General features: G+C 50.6%; 2 protein-coding genes across 3 annotated transcripts in view; one reads left to right on the top strand and one right to left on the bottom strand.

Annotated features, from left to right (window-relative positions):
- Nucleotides 1-15,425, top strand: part of SLC5A10 (solute carrier family 5 member 10) — a 76,625-nt gene that overhangs the window by 21,137 nt on the left and 40,063 nt on the right. Inside the window, exon 9 of the mRNA XM_077316361.1 lies at nucleotides 3,934-4,069. Within this exon, the coding sequence (XP_077172476.1) occupies nucleotides 3,934-4,069 (136 nt within the window). The remainder of the gene's footprint in view (nucleotides 1-3,933; nucleotides 4,070-15,425) is intronic.
- FAM83G (family with sequence similarity 83 member G) overlaps nucleotides 1-15,425 on the bottom strand; it is a 40,620-nt gene that overhangs the window by 6,117 nt on the left and 19,078 nt on the right. Inside the window, exons 3-4 of one of the 2 annotated variants that reach the window (XM_077316358.1) lie at nucleotides 11,901-12,025; nucleotides 9,771-11,646 (exon numbers count right to left, since the gene is read on the bottom strand). In XM_077316358.1, the coding sequence (XP_077172473.1) occupies nucleotides 9,771-11,646; nucleotides 11,901-12,025 (2,001 nt within the window). The remainder of the gene's footprint in view (nucleotides 1-9,770; nucleotides 11,647-11,900; nucleotides 12,026-15,425) is intronic. The other variant, XM_077316359.1, reaches the window with a different exon arrangement.

Here is a 15,425-nt window from a genome sequence, read left to right as displayed (position 1 = left end):
CACAACATTTGACCCAGAGTAGCTTTTGCGCTCATTTATTTTTTTTCTGGAATGCATCAATTCAAGCCCCCAGAAATCCCAGATTAGGTGATATCTGTTTCTTTCCCTTGATGAACCTTTCTAGCGATCAGTGATGTCATATGTTGCCAAAAGAGTATTTCACCAGTTCGGTTACCAGCCCTCCCAAACCCTTGGGACTCCCATTCTCACATTTCTGCAGTCTGAAGCCTCCTTCACATGTGCCACATGGCCCCTGTTGAGAATCGCCGCTCCAAAGCAGCCCATTCCTCCAGGGGAACTGAACCCTGTGGTCTGGAGAAGTGCTGTAATGCCAAGGGTTCCCCAGTTCCCACCTGGAGGCTGGCATCCCTAGCACCACTGCAAAATGCCTGCCACAAAATGGTTGCTGCAGGAGGCGGGGCCAGCCCTGAAAATGGCTGCCTCCGGTCACATTCAGGCGCATGTCCTTGTGTGGAGGCAATTCTGCACTGCCCATCGAATCTCCCTTGACCAATTGAAAACATTCCTGGGCAAAAGCTCCATGTTCCATAAATGTTGCCAATCCATTGGGCTCTTGGTTGCCATTTAGGGGACCTCCACAACCGGCCTTGCCCCCTGCCACACAGGACTGTTTGTGCCAGAGGGACATTCTGCGTGTTGAAACAGCCAGGCAGGAGGGCAAATATTTAGACAGTAATTCAGAAGTATTCAGGGGCCACTCCCAATTGGCAAACAGGATCCCAAACAGAAGACCAGGAACATTGGCTAATGGCGAGGGAGGTCTCCCCGCCCCACTCTAAGCCACCCCAGTGCAAAACAGTTCCTCTGGCTTTCTCCCTGCTGCCAGCATGGTGGAGTGCTTAAAGCGGGGGTCCCAACCGGGGCTCTGGGGGTCTGCAGGAATTGTGATGCAAGCACCTTAGTTTGCAGAATGATGACTGTGTTCAATTTTGGGCACCCCAGTTGAAGAGGGATGCAGACAAACTGGACTGTGTCCAGGGGCGGGCAACAAAGATGGTGAGGGGTCTGGAGACCAAGACGTATGAGGAAAGGTTGGGGGAGCTTGGTCTGTTTAGCCCGGAGAGGAGACGACTGAGAGGGGATCTGATAGCCATCTTCAAATAGTTAAAATATATAGAGGATGGAGCAGAATTGTTCTCTCTTTCCCCGGAGGGACGGACCAGAACCAATGGGATGAAATTAATGCAACGGAAATTCTGTCTACACCTCAGGAAGACATTCCTGGCGGTCAGAGCGGTTCCTCAGGAGAACAAGCTTCCTTGGGAGGTGGTGGGTTCTCCATCTTTGGAGATTTTTAAACAGAGGCTGGAGAGCCATCTGACAGAGAGGCTGATTCTGTGAAGGCTCAAGGGGGTGGCAGGTGATAGTGGGTGAGCAACAGGGTTGTGAGTGTCCTGCACAGTGCAGGGGGTTGGACTAGATGACCCAGGAGGTCCCTTCCCATTCTATGATTCTGTGTGTTTTACGTGAATGGCCCACATGTAGAGTTTGGCCACTGAACAGACCCTTGTGCAAGTTTGAGAGGGCAATTAAAGTCTTGCTGGAAGAGCGGAGGCCCGTGTTATTTTGGGTGGGCTGTTTAGCACTCTGTGTAAACAGGTTTCCCTGTTGCATCTCAATTGGTGGGAAGACCCGCCAGGCCATGGTTTTGTTTGGACCTTCAGCATGGTCCTTCCACATCAGCTGCCTCTCACCCTGGCATCTCTTGTTGCCAAGAGGCCTCCCTTTCTCCCTGGATATGTGTGCCAGGGTGGCATGCTGTGAACAGCCCGAGCCAGCTGGCAGTGCCCGGGCATGCCCCGAACGGGCGTGAATCGACCTTTCCTTCGAGTCACAGGACAACAAGAACGCTGTGCGCATTCATGCTCGCCATCTCCCGAACTAGTTGGGGCAGGAGGAGGAGAACTTCAGAAGTCCTGGACCCTCACCTGTGAAATGGGCACCAGAGTGCCAAAGCCCTGGGAGTAAAGCACACAATGGCTGGCTTTAAGGATGGCTTGGCATGGCTTTGGGGAGGACGGTGGCGTCTGAGCATGCCTCATTAGCACAGCTGGATGCAGATTAAGCCAACGTGGTTAGAGGGTCGGATTAGGGCAGGGACTCTGGGAGAGCTCTCCTGGTCGTCTCCCTCTACCCAAGGGACTCAAGGCGTTGTATCCCCTGTTGTCCCTAGGCTCCATTCCCCAAAACTCCAGGAGTTCCCAACCCCCCTCCCTCCCCTGCTGGTAGCTGGGGGGTGGGGCTGGCACCCTATTCGGCACCCTTGCTAATGATAGCTCCGCACCCACCCAGGACTTTCCAGGTGTGGCAAAGGCTTCCCTTTCATTATCCCTGCCACCGTTCGGCAAGGTGCGTGGTTGTTTGTTCTTGATTCTGCCGAGGATTTGGGGCACTGGGGGTGGAGGAGGGGGTGGGGCTGCCCGCAGCCACCGGAGCGTCAAAGGGGGGCACGCCCTCCGCGGTTTCCCAGATGAAAAGTCGGACATGCCAAGGAATCGTTCTGCCAGGCCCACACCCTCCGCAAGTACATATTGCTGACGGGGAACTTTCTCCCTGCCGTAGGCTGTGCTGGTTGTCGGTGGCTCTAACCTGGCTACGATGAGGTTTACTTGTTTGGCTTGCTGTGGAATCTACTTGCAGTGGTGTCTTAGGTCATGGTGACTCCATCGAGTCACCCGGGGGGGCAGTCAGCTGCAGAATCCTGGTGCTAGAAATTGGGGGACGATTTTGGCCTCCGCGCGTCATACCAAAGGATGTTCTCCGTCCATGGTGACGGCACAGAACCTCCACCTCTAGGGGCAGTCAGCCCCCAAATCCCAGCAGCATTTATTTTAAATATTTATTTATTTATTTATTTATTGGACTTGTACGCCGCCACTCTCGGCCCAGCCGGTTCGTGGCGGTTTACGATAAAGACACAAAAATACGTCTAAAACTCCAGCATCCCATAAAAACAACAACAAGCAGTAGAAGGAAACATCTGGGGAAGGCCTAGAGCTCTGCTGCATTTTTAAAGCTTGAAACCCTGACTGCCTCTCTCGTCCTGCTGCATTTTTTATTTATCTCGGTTGGCGTTTCCGATATGCCGATCGCTTCCTGTGGCAGTGAGTTCCACAGGTTAATTACGGCGCAATGGGCAATTTCCTTTATCTTCTCACCCCTACATCTGCAGCACTGGGCGTAATTGAGTTGCTTACGTTTGGGGATGGGAAGGAAAATCTAAAGCAGGGGTAGTCAACCTGTGGTCCTCCAGATGTCCATGGACTACAATTCCCGTGAGCCCCTGCCAGCATTTGCTCATGGGAATTGTAGTCCATGGACATCTGGAGGACCACAGGTTGACTACCCCTGATCTAAAGGTTTTGCAATTTTATCACTCATTTCCCACCTGGTCACTTTCCTACACTAAAAATACCCAAACTCTATTTGTGCAAGGTGCTCCAACCCCTCAGCCTGTTTGAGTTTCTTATTTCATGCATTTTCCTGTTCTATATAAGTAACTTAGTATACCTAATAACGTAAATAAATACCAAATGCTTTCTCAAATAACTGGGTGATTTATGGCATTTTTCAAGAAGACACGTTATCTTGATCTCACCTACCTAACAAAGAGGTTCTCGTGAGAATAGAGAGAGAGAGAGAGAGAGAGAGAGAGAGAGAGAGAGTGTTGTTAGCTACCGTCTTGGGGAGAAAAAATGGGGTACATTGTGCAGGGGGTCAGACTAGATGACCCTGGAGGGCCCTTCCAGCTCTGTGAGTCTATGATTTTAAATTAAAACAAGTAGTTTTTTAAAAAAAAATTCTGATTTTGGTGCATAAGTGCAAACAAAAAAGCAGCTAACACATTGAGGTCGGGTATGAATTCTGGACAGGAGTAACCCCAACTTCAGTTTCTGACCTTTTTTCTGGCAGGTGATTGTCCAAAGATCTCTTTCTGCAAGAGACCTCAACCACGCCAAGGGAGGATCTATCCTCGCCAGCTATTTAAAAATGCTGCCCATGATTGTGATCATCATGCCAGGAATGATCAGCCGGATCTTATACCCAGGTAACCCCCGAGAGAAAATACTCGGGATTGGAATTCTTTTGTTTGGCTCTTGTACTGGCTCTTCTTTTTGAGGAGGTGATGAGTTGGAAAGAGTAGGTCATTTTCAACCATCTGGGATTCGCAAATTGACCCATCATGATATGGCTTTTAAAACCACCCTCCGCCTCTTGGACGCTGCCATCACAATATGTGTTTTATCCTCTGTCAAATCTTGTGTTTTATCCCTTGCGTTTTATCATCTGTCAAATCGATTACTCAATTACAATATCTTAGCCTGTGACTTGGCTGATACTGCCAAAATGCTGTTATCCGGCACTCAAGGGGTAAGACAGCCAGCGTGGTGTAGTGGTCAATCTCCGTTTGTGATGTACGAGCTCTCCGGCTGGCCTTGGACCAATTAGTGCACTTTTGGCCTAACCCACCTTGCAGGGTCGTTGCAAGGAGAAAACAGAGGAGAGCAGGATGACATCAAGCTGTTTTGGGTCTCCGCTCAGGAGAAATGAATCCAATAAATAAATAATCAAGGAGGCTTGCAAGAGAACCCCGGGCCAGTAACATAGTCTCAGCTTGGGGGGAAAAAACCAAGGGGAACATTGTGGGGAGAACATCGAGGTGAAAACGAAGTAGGTAAATTGCCTGTTGCTCTACCCCAGAAGTCACAGGGACCAAACCCCCTGTCCTCTGGGGTACACCATGAAAGCTTCCACAGCTGGTGGACTCTGGAGCCACGGTGCTGCCCTGCACAGCAAGGAGGAAACTGGGCTGACTGGTTACCAGTTGCGGGGGGACTGGGCACCCAAAGATGATATTATCTCTCAGAGCCAGACAGGTGGCAATGGGGAATGCGTGCTCCCAAAGACTGGCAGGGGCTCATGGGAATTGTAGTCCATGGACATCTGGAAGGCCACAGTGACTACCCCAGGGTATGGTGACTGGTGGAGCAGGCTGGCATTCTGGGCAGTGCTGCTTAATTGAGAGTTCTGGATAATTGAGAGCCGGATAACAACGTTTTCCCTGTAATTCCGCCTCAGTTTAATCTGGATTCTCCATCTTCCCCATCGTTATCTGATTCGAAGTTTTGGGTGTGCCCCCAACGTGCCGATTGCATTGCTTCAAGAGCAGGTGGATCTGAGTGCCGGGGAAAAGACTTTCGGTACCAGCACCACCGAATGTGGGCTTAGCCTGCGGTCTGAGCCAGCACGGAGTTACTCAGAAGCCCGGCTTTGCCACATCATTATGTGGGTTTTCGCTGATTCACGAGTGAAATGACAATTCTGCAGAAACAAACATTCTTTCGTCGTGTTTACATGGAAGGTGCCGTCTTCGCAGAGGCGGATCCCTCCTAGGGGAGAAGGGAGGGCAGCTCTTTCAGAGATAGTCACGGCTGCCTGCGAACTTTCCAAACTAACAATTTTGTTGAGAGCATCTTAATTTGCTGGCCGATCCCATTAATTGCCCGGGAATTAACTGAATACATGTTTCTAGTCTTGTTCGCAAGGGTAAGATACGCTTGTACTCTTTAGGGAACAAAGAGCATTTCTACTGGAGGGAAAGGGACATGATGATGGTGACACGATGTAAAAAAGTAATTAATCAATTATTTGCATAATTATTTGGACAGTTGGTGGGGGAAAGCACCAAGAGGTACACCTTAACCCTTGACCTTATTAGTCCTATGACCCCCATTTCATTACATGCTGCCTCTGTGCTTCAAACCATAACCTTGCAGTCAATAAGGACTAGAAACCTGATTCCTTGAACCAGGAACGAGTTGTGTGGATTCCTTCCCTTGTGTGTTATGAGAGCAGAATATGCACAGCTCACAACTGAGGGAGGAAAGAAACCTGTTTTTTTGGTGCATGTTCTCATTTTCTTAGCAGTCTGAGAATTGTGTCATTTTATCAACTTACTGGAAACGCTTCTACTCCAAGCTCCCAAATGGAAAAAGGGAAATTTCGGAGGCAACTTCGAAAACAGTTCATAAGATGTTATGAACTTGGACAGAGTGTGAGTGGGTGGGCAGGAAGGGATGTGCTGGTGTTTGTCTCTTGTGGCCCTTCCTTGCACACCCAGGGAAGTGCTGATGGCCACTGTGGGATGGGAGATGAATTTCCTCCAGGCCAGGCTGGATTTTTGGAGATTTTTGGTGGTGGGGGATCACTTGGGCATGAAACTGGGGTCGCCGTGGGTGGGCAGGTAGTTGTGAGTTCCTGCACAGTGCAAGGGGTTGGACTAGATGACCCTGAAAGGTCCCTTCCAACTCTATGATAAAAATGCCCAACAACCAGTTACAACAAGAGAATCAGAGGGAGTTGTGCAAACTCTCCCCAAATCTTACACCCTTCGTACAATCGCACCGTGAAGAGGAAAGCTGCAATAAAACAGCCGTGTTGCAACGGGTGATAGATAAGTAGACGAAAAAGTAACTACTGGTAAAATCGGGAAATACTGCTGCTTAAAGGGCAGAATGAAAGAGAAGCAAAGAAACAGTAGGAGTAGAACAGATAACGCCATAAAAGGCTCGGAAAAGATAGCAAGGGCCGGGAGATTTCTCTGGGCCTTAGGAATCCGGGGTCCTCTACAAACAGGTTATCTGTGGCCAGGCTGCCCTGGGCGGCCCTGATCTCCTCAGATCTCAGAAGCTAGGCAGGGTCAGCCCCGGTTTAGTACTTGGATGGGAGACGGGCAAGGATGTTCACGGTCACCAAGGAAGTGCATAGGTAGGGGCAGAATAAAAATTCGGTGAATTGGCGTTTGGCCGTCAGGGATGCAGAATTGCCCTTCGTACACGTTCCTTATTTTTCATGAAAGAAAAAGTGCTGGGTGGGGTTTTTTTGGTCCGCGGTGGGTTTTATGGGCAGTTACTTTGTGGGAATACACGGCGAATCTTCTTGATATTGGAATATGCAAGATCCGTAGTGTGCATGATTAAAACCGTATAAAGAATAGCCTACAGGGGGCAGTGGAGGACATGCATATTTAGCATACTTTTAAAACAGTTTCCTTCTGTGCTCTGATTGGCTCAACTGGACGCTGCCTGCTCCTTTGAGCACACTTCCTCCCTGCTTTCCTTCAGAGCAGACCAAATGCAGAACAACAGTTAGACAGTTAGTTAGGTCTCTCTCTCTCTCTCTCTCCCTCCCCACCTCTACAAAGTTGCTTCTCTTCTAGATTTGTTTCTCTTAATTGGTTTGCTGCTGAATACCTCTTTGCATCTTTAAAGTCCGCCTAACTTGAAAGGTCCCCGGCAACGGCCCGACCCAGTCAAGGAAGACAGGCTGGCTCCGCAGACGCGGCGTCGAGAGCTTCAAAGCCCTTGGCACGCCTGGTCTTGCACAATGCTCCCACATGAAGGCAAGGCTTGATTGGTTTCTGCCCCTCTGCTAAGCCGCATTATTACGTAGCTTGTAACTGGTGCTGAGCCTGTGCAAGAAGCAATCTCTTGTGTGACAATTAACGTGGTGTCACGTTTTGAGCTCTGGACTATGATCTAGGAGAGCCGGTTTCGAATCTCCACTCTGTCGTGGCCTAGATGAATGTGAGCAGGCTGTCTCCTCTTGGCTTGACCTACCCTTGCAGGGAGTTTGTTAGGATAGGGAAGGGAGAGTAAGGGCGGGGCCCTCTAATCTGGAGTGCTGATTCCCCTATGCAGCTAGCTGGGTGACCTTGGGCCAGTCACAGTCATGTTAGAGCTGTTCTTGTGGAGCAGTTCTCTCAGAGCTCTCAGCCCCACCTCCCTCACGGGGGTGTCTGTTGTGGGGAGAGGAAGGGTAGGCGCTTGTAAGCCTCTTTGCAAGTTCATCAGGCAGTTAAAAAGCGGGGTACACAAAAAAACCCCTCTTCTCCTCTTTCACTGGCACCATGTCCAAATCTCCAGGAATGTCTCAATTTTTTGGTGACTCCTACTGTCCCTTCTCTCTTGCCCTGGGGCCACTGGCTGACCTTGCTTTGTTAACATCTGGCCCCGTCTCGTTTGCATTTATAGGTTTCTGTTTGACTGCCTTCTGCTCCGAGGATGTTTTCACTTTCTTGGCAATTTGGGACAGGCCTTGGGGAGATCAATTTCATTGTTGCCATTCCGGCGTTGGTCGGAGCACACTGGCTTATGGGACCCAGCTTGGACGGGCTTTGAAACAGGCAGCCAGATGAAAGGACGGCTGCCTTCTCAACAGGCTGACGCCGTCCTTCCGGCTTGACAGCCCAGCTGCTGGCTTGCTCTTGAGTAATGATGCACGCACTTGAAAAAGATTCCTGCAATTGCCGCCATGCAGGGTGTGCTTCCGTTCGTAGGCTGTGTCACACCCCGGCTTTGAGACAATCGCAATTCCATGTTGTTGAACAAGCCTGTCTTGGGTTTCCCCCTGGATCTCTCATCCCTCTGATCAATTCCCTATCGAAGCTAGCTTTCTCTTTGGACTTGGGGCGGCGGAGGGATAAACCTAGGGGAGAGTGTTGGAGCTATGCTGCAGGATGGGAGCTTTTTTGCAATGTTTGGGCAACAGGATGCGAGACACGTAGGGGAAAGTGGAGGCCTGATGGGTTATGGCTGCCAGAGGTGTGAAGTGCATTTGGGAAATGGCAGACCTCTGGTCCTTTGACGTGAGAAATAAAATTGTAATCTTCCCAGTGGGAGAAGTGGGAAACTCAACTAGAGGAAGGGGTATCACTTGGGTAGAAGAACCACTCAGAACTTCTGTTTGATTCTTCTAGAGTTGTTGTTGTTGTTGTTGTTAATTTCATTTATAACCCACCACTCCCGCATAGCGGCTCGTGGTGGGTAACAGAAATGTCCCAACGATAAAGTTTCCCATAAAACCAGGAAAGGATCCCTCAAGTCAGCTTGATCGCTGATTGCTTATATGATTATAGCTGTCTTAGCCTGAAGTGAATTCAGAGTGCCCGGGATTCCTCTTATTAAGTTTATTTAAAACGTTTGTCACCCGCCTTTCCACCTTGCAGGGCTCAAAAGTGGCTTACAATATAAATTAAACAACCATGATAAAAACACACAAAAGAACACCATGTAAAATCTCCAATAAATAAAAACCAGATTCGTCCAATGCAGTCCTAAATAAACTGGCTTCTGAAAGCTGAGAGTCAGGGGGGCAGGATGTTCCATAACCAGGGGGCTGCCCTCAGAAAGGCCCTGCTTTGTGCTAACCAGACGAGTTTTACTGACAGCTACATGTACGTTTCCTCAATGGGGCCGTTCAGAGTAGTAAAACGATACAGGAGAAGACCTAAGCCCCTTCTCTTTGCATGCCAGACTCCTGAATTGGGTCCCCCGCACCCAGGAAATTAAATTCTGAGCATGAAAAGCCAATGTGTGATCAAAACAAACAGCCTTTCATGCTGTGAATCAGCCTTTCACGTAAACAGCCCATCTGGGTTCCAAGCCCTTATTAGCCTCAAATGATAAGTGCCAATTTGCGTCCACGTGGGAAGGGAACCCACACTGTTTATCTTTGTGGTTATGCAGGGTATGTGCAAGCTCAGACTTCCTATTTCCCATCGCATATGTGGGAACAGTTCCCCGGGGATAAACCATCAAGTGATAACTACTTCGTTGCATGGATCACTGTGCCTTATGCGTATTGCAATCTGAATCAAGCAGACCACTAAGATCAAACCACTGAACCATGTTTGTAGGTATGTACAAAAAAAATAATTACGCATAGAAAGTTGCAAGGGATAATCCTACCTGTGGAGCATTGCTCGGACAGGTAATGTAGCCATCGGGGAAAGCACGCGGGTTGCGTCCCCTTCCCAAAACACCCCTAATCTCTTCCATGCTGTTGTTCCGCCGCCTCTGCCAGCCGGCCTCTTCCAAGCCCATGCTGCCCAGGGGGCTCACAAAGGTGCCCCGGCTCACGTGTGGGTCACTCAGCTTTCTCTGCAAGCCTGGGTGTCCGTGAGGGCTGTGCTCTCCTCCGTTGGGGAGGAGGTCCGAGTGGGTCCGGCGCAGGGGCCCAAAGCGGTCTCTCACCTCAAAGTACTCGTCTGAGACGGAGGATGCATTGGAGTGTTGGCGGCTATGGGCGGTCGAACTGCTGGACAAACTCTCCTGGTCACTCAGTGTTAGGTAGTCCTCTTCCTCATCCTCATCCGCCTCGCCCCCTTGCATCCCGTTCACGGGACAGGCCTCCTGCCTCGTCAGCTTTCCGTGGGTCCCCCTGTCTTCAGCTTTTGCCGGGCTTCCCTTGTGTTTTGGACTGGCACTGCCTGTTTCCAGCTGGGCGTCTTCTGTCACGGCATCTCCACCCTCGTCTGGTTCATTTTTCAGGGAGATAAGGCCTGTCATGTGGACGGTCCTCGGTTTGGGGACTGGAGGAGTGACCCTGTTGTCCGCTGTTGGCTCGTGAGCTTTTGTCCACGGGGGTTGCTTCAAGTGCTCGCTAAAGGCCAAAGTAGCAAAGGCATCTCCAGGGTTGGGTTTTTTGGGAATCCTTTTGGATGGGCTAGGATGAGGGGTCCCCTGGATTTCTCTGGTAGCATTAGGAGCTTTCTGGTTGTGTCCTACAGGTTTAGTGGCCTCCTGGTTGGTTCTCGTAGCATTAGGGGTCTCCTGGATGTGTCCCGTAGCATTAGGAGACTCCTGATTGTGTTCTGTAAGGTTAGGTTTAGGTTTAGGGGCCTCCTGGTTGTGTCTTATAGCTTTAGGGGTCTCCTGGATGTGTCCCATAGGATTAGGGGCCTCCTGGTTGTGTCTCGTAGCATTAGGGGTCTCCTGGTTGTGTCCCGTAGCATTAGGTGCCTCCAGGTTGTGTCCCGTAGGTTTTGGAGCTTCCTGATTGTGTCCCGTAGTATTAGAGACCTCCTGGATTTGTCCCACAGTGTTAGGGGTCTCTTGAATGTGTCCCATAGTGTTAGGGGCCTCTGAACTTTGGACGGAGCCAGAAGTTGGATTGAAATGGCAGGGGGAGGCAGGGGCAGCCTGGTTGCTCTGATTTTTTTGACCATCCTGCATTTTCTGTTTGAGCATCTCTCTGTGCTGTGCCTTGGCTTGGGCGACATCGCAAACTTTGATGCGGTTCATTTGGGAGAGCTGAATGTTTTTGATCTTGGGGTCGATAATGTTGATGTAACCCAACACCTCGCTTCCCGGTTCAGGATCGGGCTCAACCCAGGTGGGCAGATAGTCGAACATGTTTGCTTTCTCCAGGTTCAGCAGCCCCGGATGGACAGGAGCCAACATTTCCGAGAATTCGCTCGGCCGTTCGGACACTTGCCCTTCCGCAATCCCCTTCCCCTTGGCTCCGGCCCTCGGCCGGTCAGTAAGATTCTGGTCGCTGCTTGCGTGATCGCTGTTGGCGATTTGCTCGACGCTTTTTGCCTTCACCAGGGCATATTTGGGGTTGACCATTTTCTTCACTACGCTATTGGCCGGGGTGACGGGAATCGCTGAAGGCAGGGGCATGGGGTCGGGTTCTGGTTCCTCGTCCATGGGGATGGACTTTAGGCTGACTCCCCGAGACAGAAGGTACAATTCCTGGAACTGCTTGTCAAAGGCCTCTACCACTTGGCCAGAGAGGACCGAAATGACATTCCTGTCCGTTCTCGCAGCGGACCAGGTGAAGCTGGGGAGCAAATAGAGAATGAATTTTTAAGCTTCAAGCAAGTCCTTTCCTTCATGCTTTAACATAAAACTAAGCGCACATCTTTTAGAAGAGAAAGCCCATTAGTTGCCCTCCCACATTTTAAAGTCGACTATTCGGAACAAAACTAAAATTCTCGTTCCCTGTCGAAATTCTCGCTCACCGAACCGAGCGTCCGATCAAGCGTTCTGGGCAAACGAGCACGTTCTCAGCATTCTCTCAAGGAATCCACATACCTGTAAGATCCGCTCATGGCTTTGTCGCCATCCACAAACATGAATTTCTGCGCCAAGGCACCCTTGAACCTTGTAGCGGAGCGGGTAAAGAACTCGGTCCCCCCCATCGTGCAGACTCTAAGATTCTGCAAAACAGAAGCGGGGGAAAAAAATGTACCAAATAAACCATTTAGTTCGAGGGTTCAGATAAATATTTTTCTCAGTAGATTTTTAAAAATTATCCTTTTCTCCCATACGCTTGGGCATTCTCTTTATGTGTGTAACTCCGCCTCCTGCAGCAGTCATTTTGTTTGGCTCCGCCTCCTGTGGTAGCCATTTTGGGGCTGTACCTACCACTTCATGTCAGAATTTGAAAGGGGTCCACAGGTTCAAAAAGGGTGGGTTAAAGGAACCTGTTCAAATCTCTCTCTGTTTAATTGGTTGCTTTGGTAGAAATAGGCCTGCTCTCACGTTAGAGGGTGATTGAGAACCAGCGTGGTATAGTGGTTAAAGAGTGGCAGATTCTGATACGGAGAACTGGGTTTGATTCCCAACTCCTCTTCCACGTGCAGAAGAGTTGGTTATACTCCACTTTTCATGATCCAAAGGCGTCTCAAAGCGGCTTACAATTGGCTTTCTTTTCTCTCCCCACCAAAGAGACCCTGTGAGGTAGGTGAGGCTGAGAGAGCTCTGACAGGACCGTGACTAGCCCAACGCCACCCAGCTGGCTGCATGTGGAGGAGTGGGGAATCAAAACCCATCTTACCAGATTAGAAGCTGCTCTTGTTTAATCACTACGCCATGCTGGCTCTCATGCAGCTAGCTGGATGACCCTGAGCTAGTCACAGTTCTCTCACAGAGCAGTTCTCTCAGAGCTCTCTCAGCCCACCTACTCACAAGGTGTCTGTAGTAGGGAGAAGAGGGGAAAGGTGTTTGTTCTTTGAGACTCCACTGGGTAGTGAAAAAACAGGGTACGAAAACCCAGCTCTCCTCCCTCTGGATTTAGAGTTGGGTAATCGTCACTGAACCATGGCTTGGCCTCACCCCTTCTTAGCAATTACCATCCAGAGTTGTGAGATTAATGCAGAGATGTCTGCAGAACAAACTCTCAGGCCAGCCGTACCTTTGAGGTGTCTGACTCACTGACTGACCGGCTAGCAGTGGGATCCTGCTCTTGTTTTGTTCTGATTGATCCAGGGAGGAGTTTGCAAAAGGCAGTTCTGTTTCAGGGCTGAAATCTGTAGTGTGCATGATTGAACAGCGTACGAAGAATATCCTGCAGGGGGCCTCAGAGGAGAGGCGTATTTAGCATAGTCCAATCGGGAACTTCCTGAAATTTTCCAAATAACCTCCTCTTGTGTCCTGATTGGTTCAGTTAGAGACTTCCTGCTCCCTGGAGCACATTTCCTCCCTGCTTGTCTACAGTTAGTCAGTTAGACTGTTAGGGCATTCTCTCTCCCCTCTCTTCTTAGTACAGTGGCTTCTCTTTTCTGTAATGATTTGTTCTTCAAGCTCTGCTCCTCCTTTGCATACTTAAACGTGGGGGGAACAGCAGCATACCCCTTCGAGCCTGAAAACAAAAGGAAAGCCACTGTTGGCACAGGCCTTTTAAGACACTTGCCAGGGGCTACAAGATAAGGAGCCGACACGGATGTAGTTCTGGCTTTTCCGGCTTCTCCTGGCTGAAATGACGGCTGCCGTGCTTCCCAGACACCTCACAGAGCTGCCTGAGTTTGGGCCCCGTCTTCATTTCAAGGAGGGTGATAGATTTATGGACTGTAAATATTCCCCTGAGCCAAGACGTGACAATTTGTTGCAGGTCTCCAGAGCTTGTAAACATTGGGTCTGAGAGGGCGGATCGCAGCCGGGAGTCGAAAATCCTGGAGAAGGGGGTGGTGGAGGAAATGAATTGGTTCTTTCGGCTTCTTCCAAAAGCAATATCCCCCCCTCCTCAGGCTGTGGGGTTGCCACCCTCCAGGCTGGACCTGAAGAGTTCCAGAAATGTCAGCTGGTTTCCACACGACAGAGGCTGGTCCCTGGACAGAACGGCTGCTCTAGGGTGGACTCTAGGGCAGGGGTGGCCAGCCTGTGGCTCTCCAGATGCCTGTGGACTACAATTACCATGAGGGCCTGCAAACTGGGCCCTGCTGTCAGGGGCTCATGGTAATTGTAGTCCATGGACGTCTGGAGCGCAGACTTCTAATCTGTCGAACCAGGTTTGATTCCCCGCTCCCCCACATGCAGCCAGCTGGGTGACCTTGGGCTTGCCACAGCCCTGATAAAGCTCTTCTGATCGAGCAGGAATATCAGGGCTCTCTCAACCTCACCCACCCCACAGGGGAGAGGAAGGGAAGGCGACTGTAAGCCGCTTTGAGACTGGGGTAGAGAAAAGCGGCATCTAAGAACCAGCTCTTCTTCTCCTTCTTCATTTGATGGATTGAGGGTTTATTTCCATCTAAGGCAGCTTCGTGTGTCAGGAGATGTCCTTTGCAACCAGGCTCATAGCAATATTAATACAGATGTGATGCACAGCAGGGGTTTGGGTCCTCCTATCTGCTTTGGGGGGGAAGCATCTCCCGTGCGCACGAGACAGAACCAAAGACAGGCATTTGGCATCGTGTCAGGAACCCGCCTCTCTCCGAGGGCCGATCCCTTCCGCATCTTTTACAAAACAATTTAAGGGAGACAGCCACGGGCTTGGCTGCCTTTCACAGGCTGGGGAGCTTTTGTTTCTGTCTGCCGATGTTGTTCTATCGCATGACACAAACCTCAGGATGGTGCCCTTTGTTAAAAGGTCTGGGACATCCCCGGTGGGGGTGGAGGACCGGGTTTGCTTTGTGAGCAAAATACCAGTGGCCCGACATTTCCAAAACCGAGAGTCTTTGCTCGCAGGCCGAGATTCCACAGGGCAGCCCAAAGAATCCCGGCTTCCATGCCAGGCCCTTTTTACGAGCACGCTGAAGGCACAAGGCACAATTCTGGCGACACCTAGAGGAGCGGAAACGGGCCACAAACCACCCTCGGGGTATCACTTCCTCCTCCTCCTCCTCCTCCTCCTCTGCCTCCTCGTGACTTCGCTTGCTTGTTTGGTCTCCCAACGTGAAGAAGAAAAAGAAAAGGAACTGGAGCAAACACGCAGAGGCGGATGAGTCGCTGGGGGAAACACAACAGTCTCCGCTCGGGCCAAAGGTTGATTCACTCGGCAAACACTCCCTCTGATTCTCTAGCCTGTCGTGACACCGTTTCCCAAGCCGGAGCGCTGACCTGTTCCGCGTGCTTGTCCCAGCTTGCCAAAGACGGCCGGTGACTCCTCCTCTGGGGGAGAGAGACTCAGCGCCTCTCTGTTCTTTGCACCCACAGAGGATCGTAAAGATCCCCCCCCCGAAGCCAAGATGGAGAAAGGCTGGCCAATTCAGTGTTCAGCTTTTGGGATGTCTCAGTGCTGGAAGGGGGCGGTAAACACGCTCCCCTCCCCATTCCCTGTAACTGCATGATGTCACGTCCAGCTGTTTACAAGAAAGGGGTGAAAACATCATTTGTTGACGC

Source organism: Paroedura picta, chromosome 17, assembly GCF_049243985.1.
Source record: "Paroedura picta isolate Pp20150507F chromosome 17, Ppicta_v3.0, whole genome shotgun sequence".
In the NCBI taxonomy this organism is placed as follows: Eukaryota; Metazoa; Chordata; class Lepidosauria; order Squamata; family Gekkonidae; genus Paroedura; species Paroedura picta.
The sequence above is the reverse complement of the archived record's forward strand: the minus strand, read 5'-3'. Positions and strand labels throughout refer to the sequence as shown.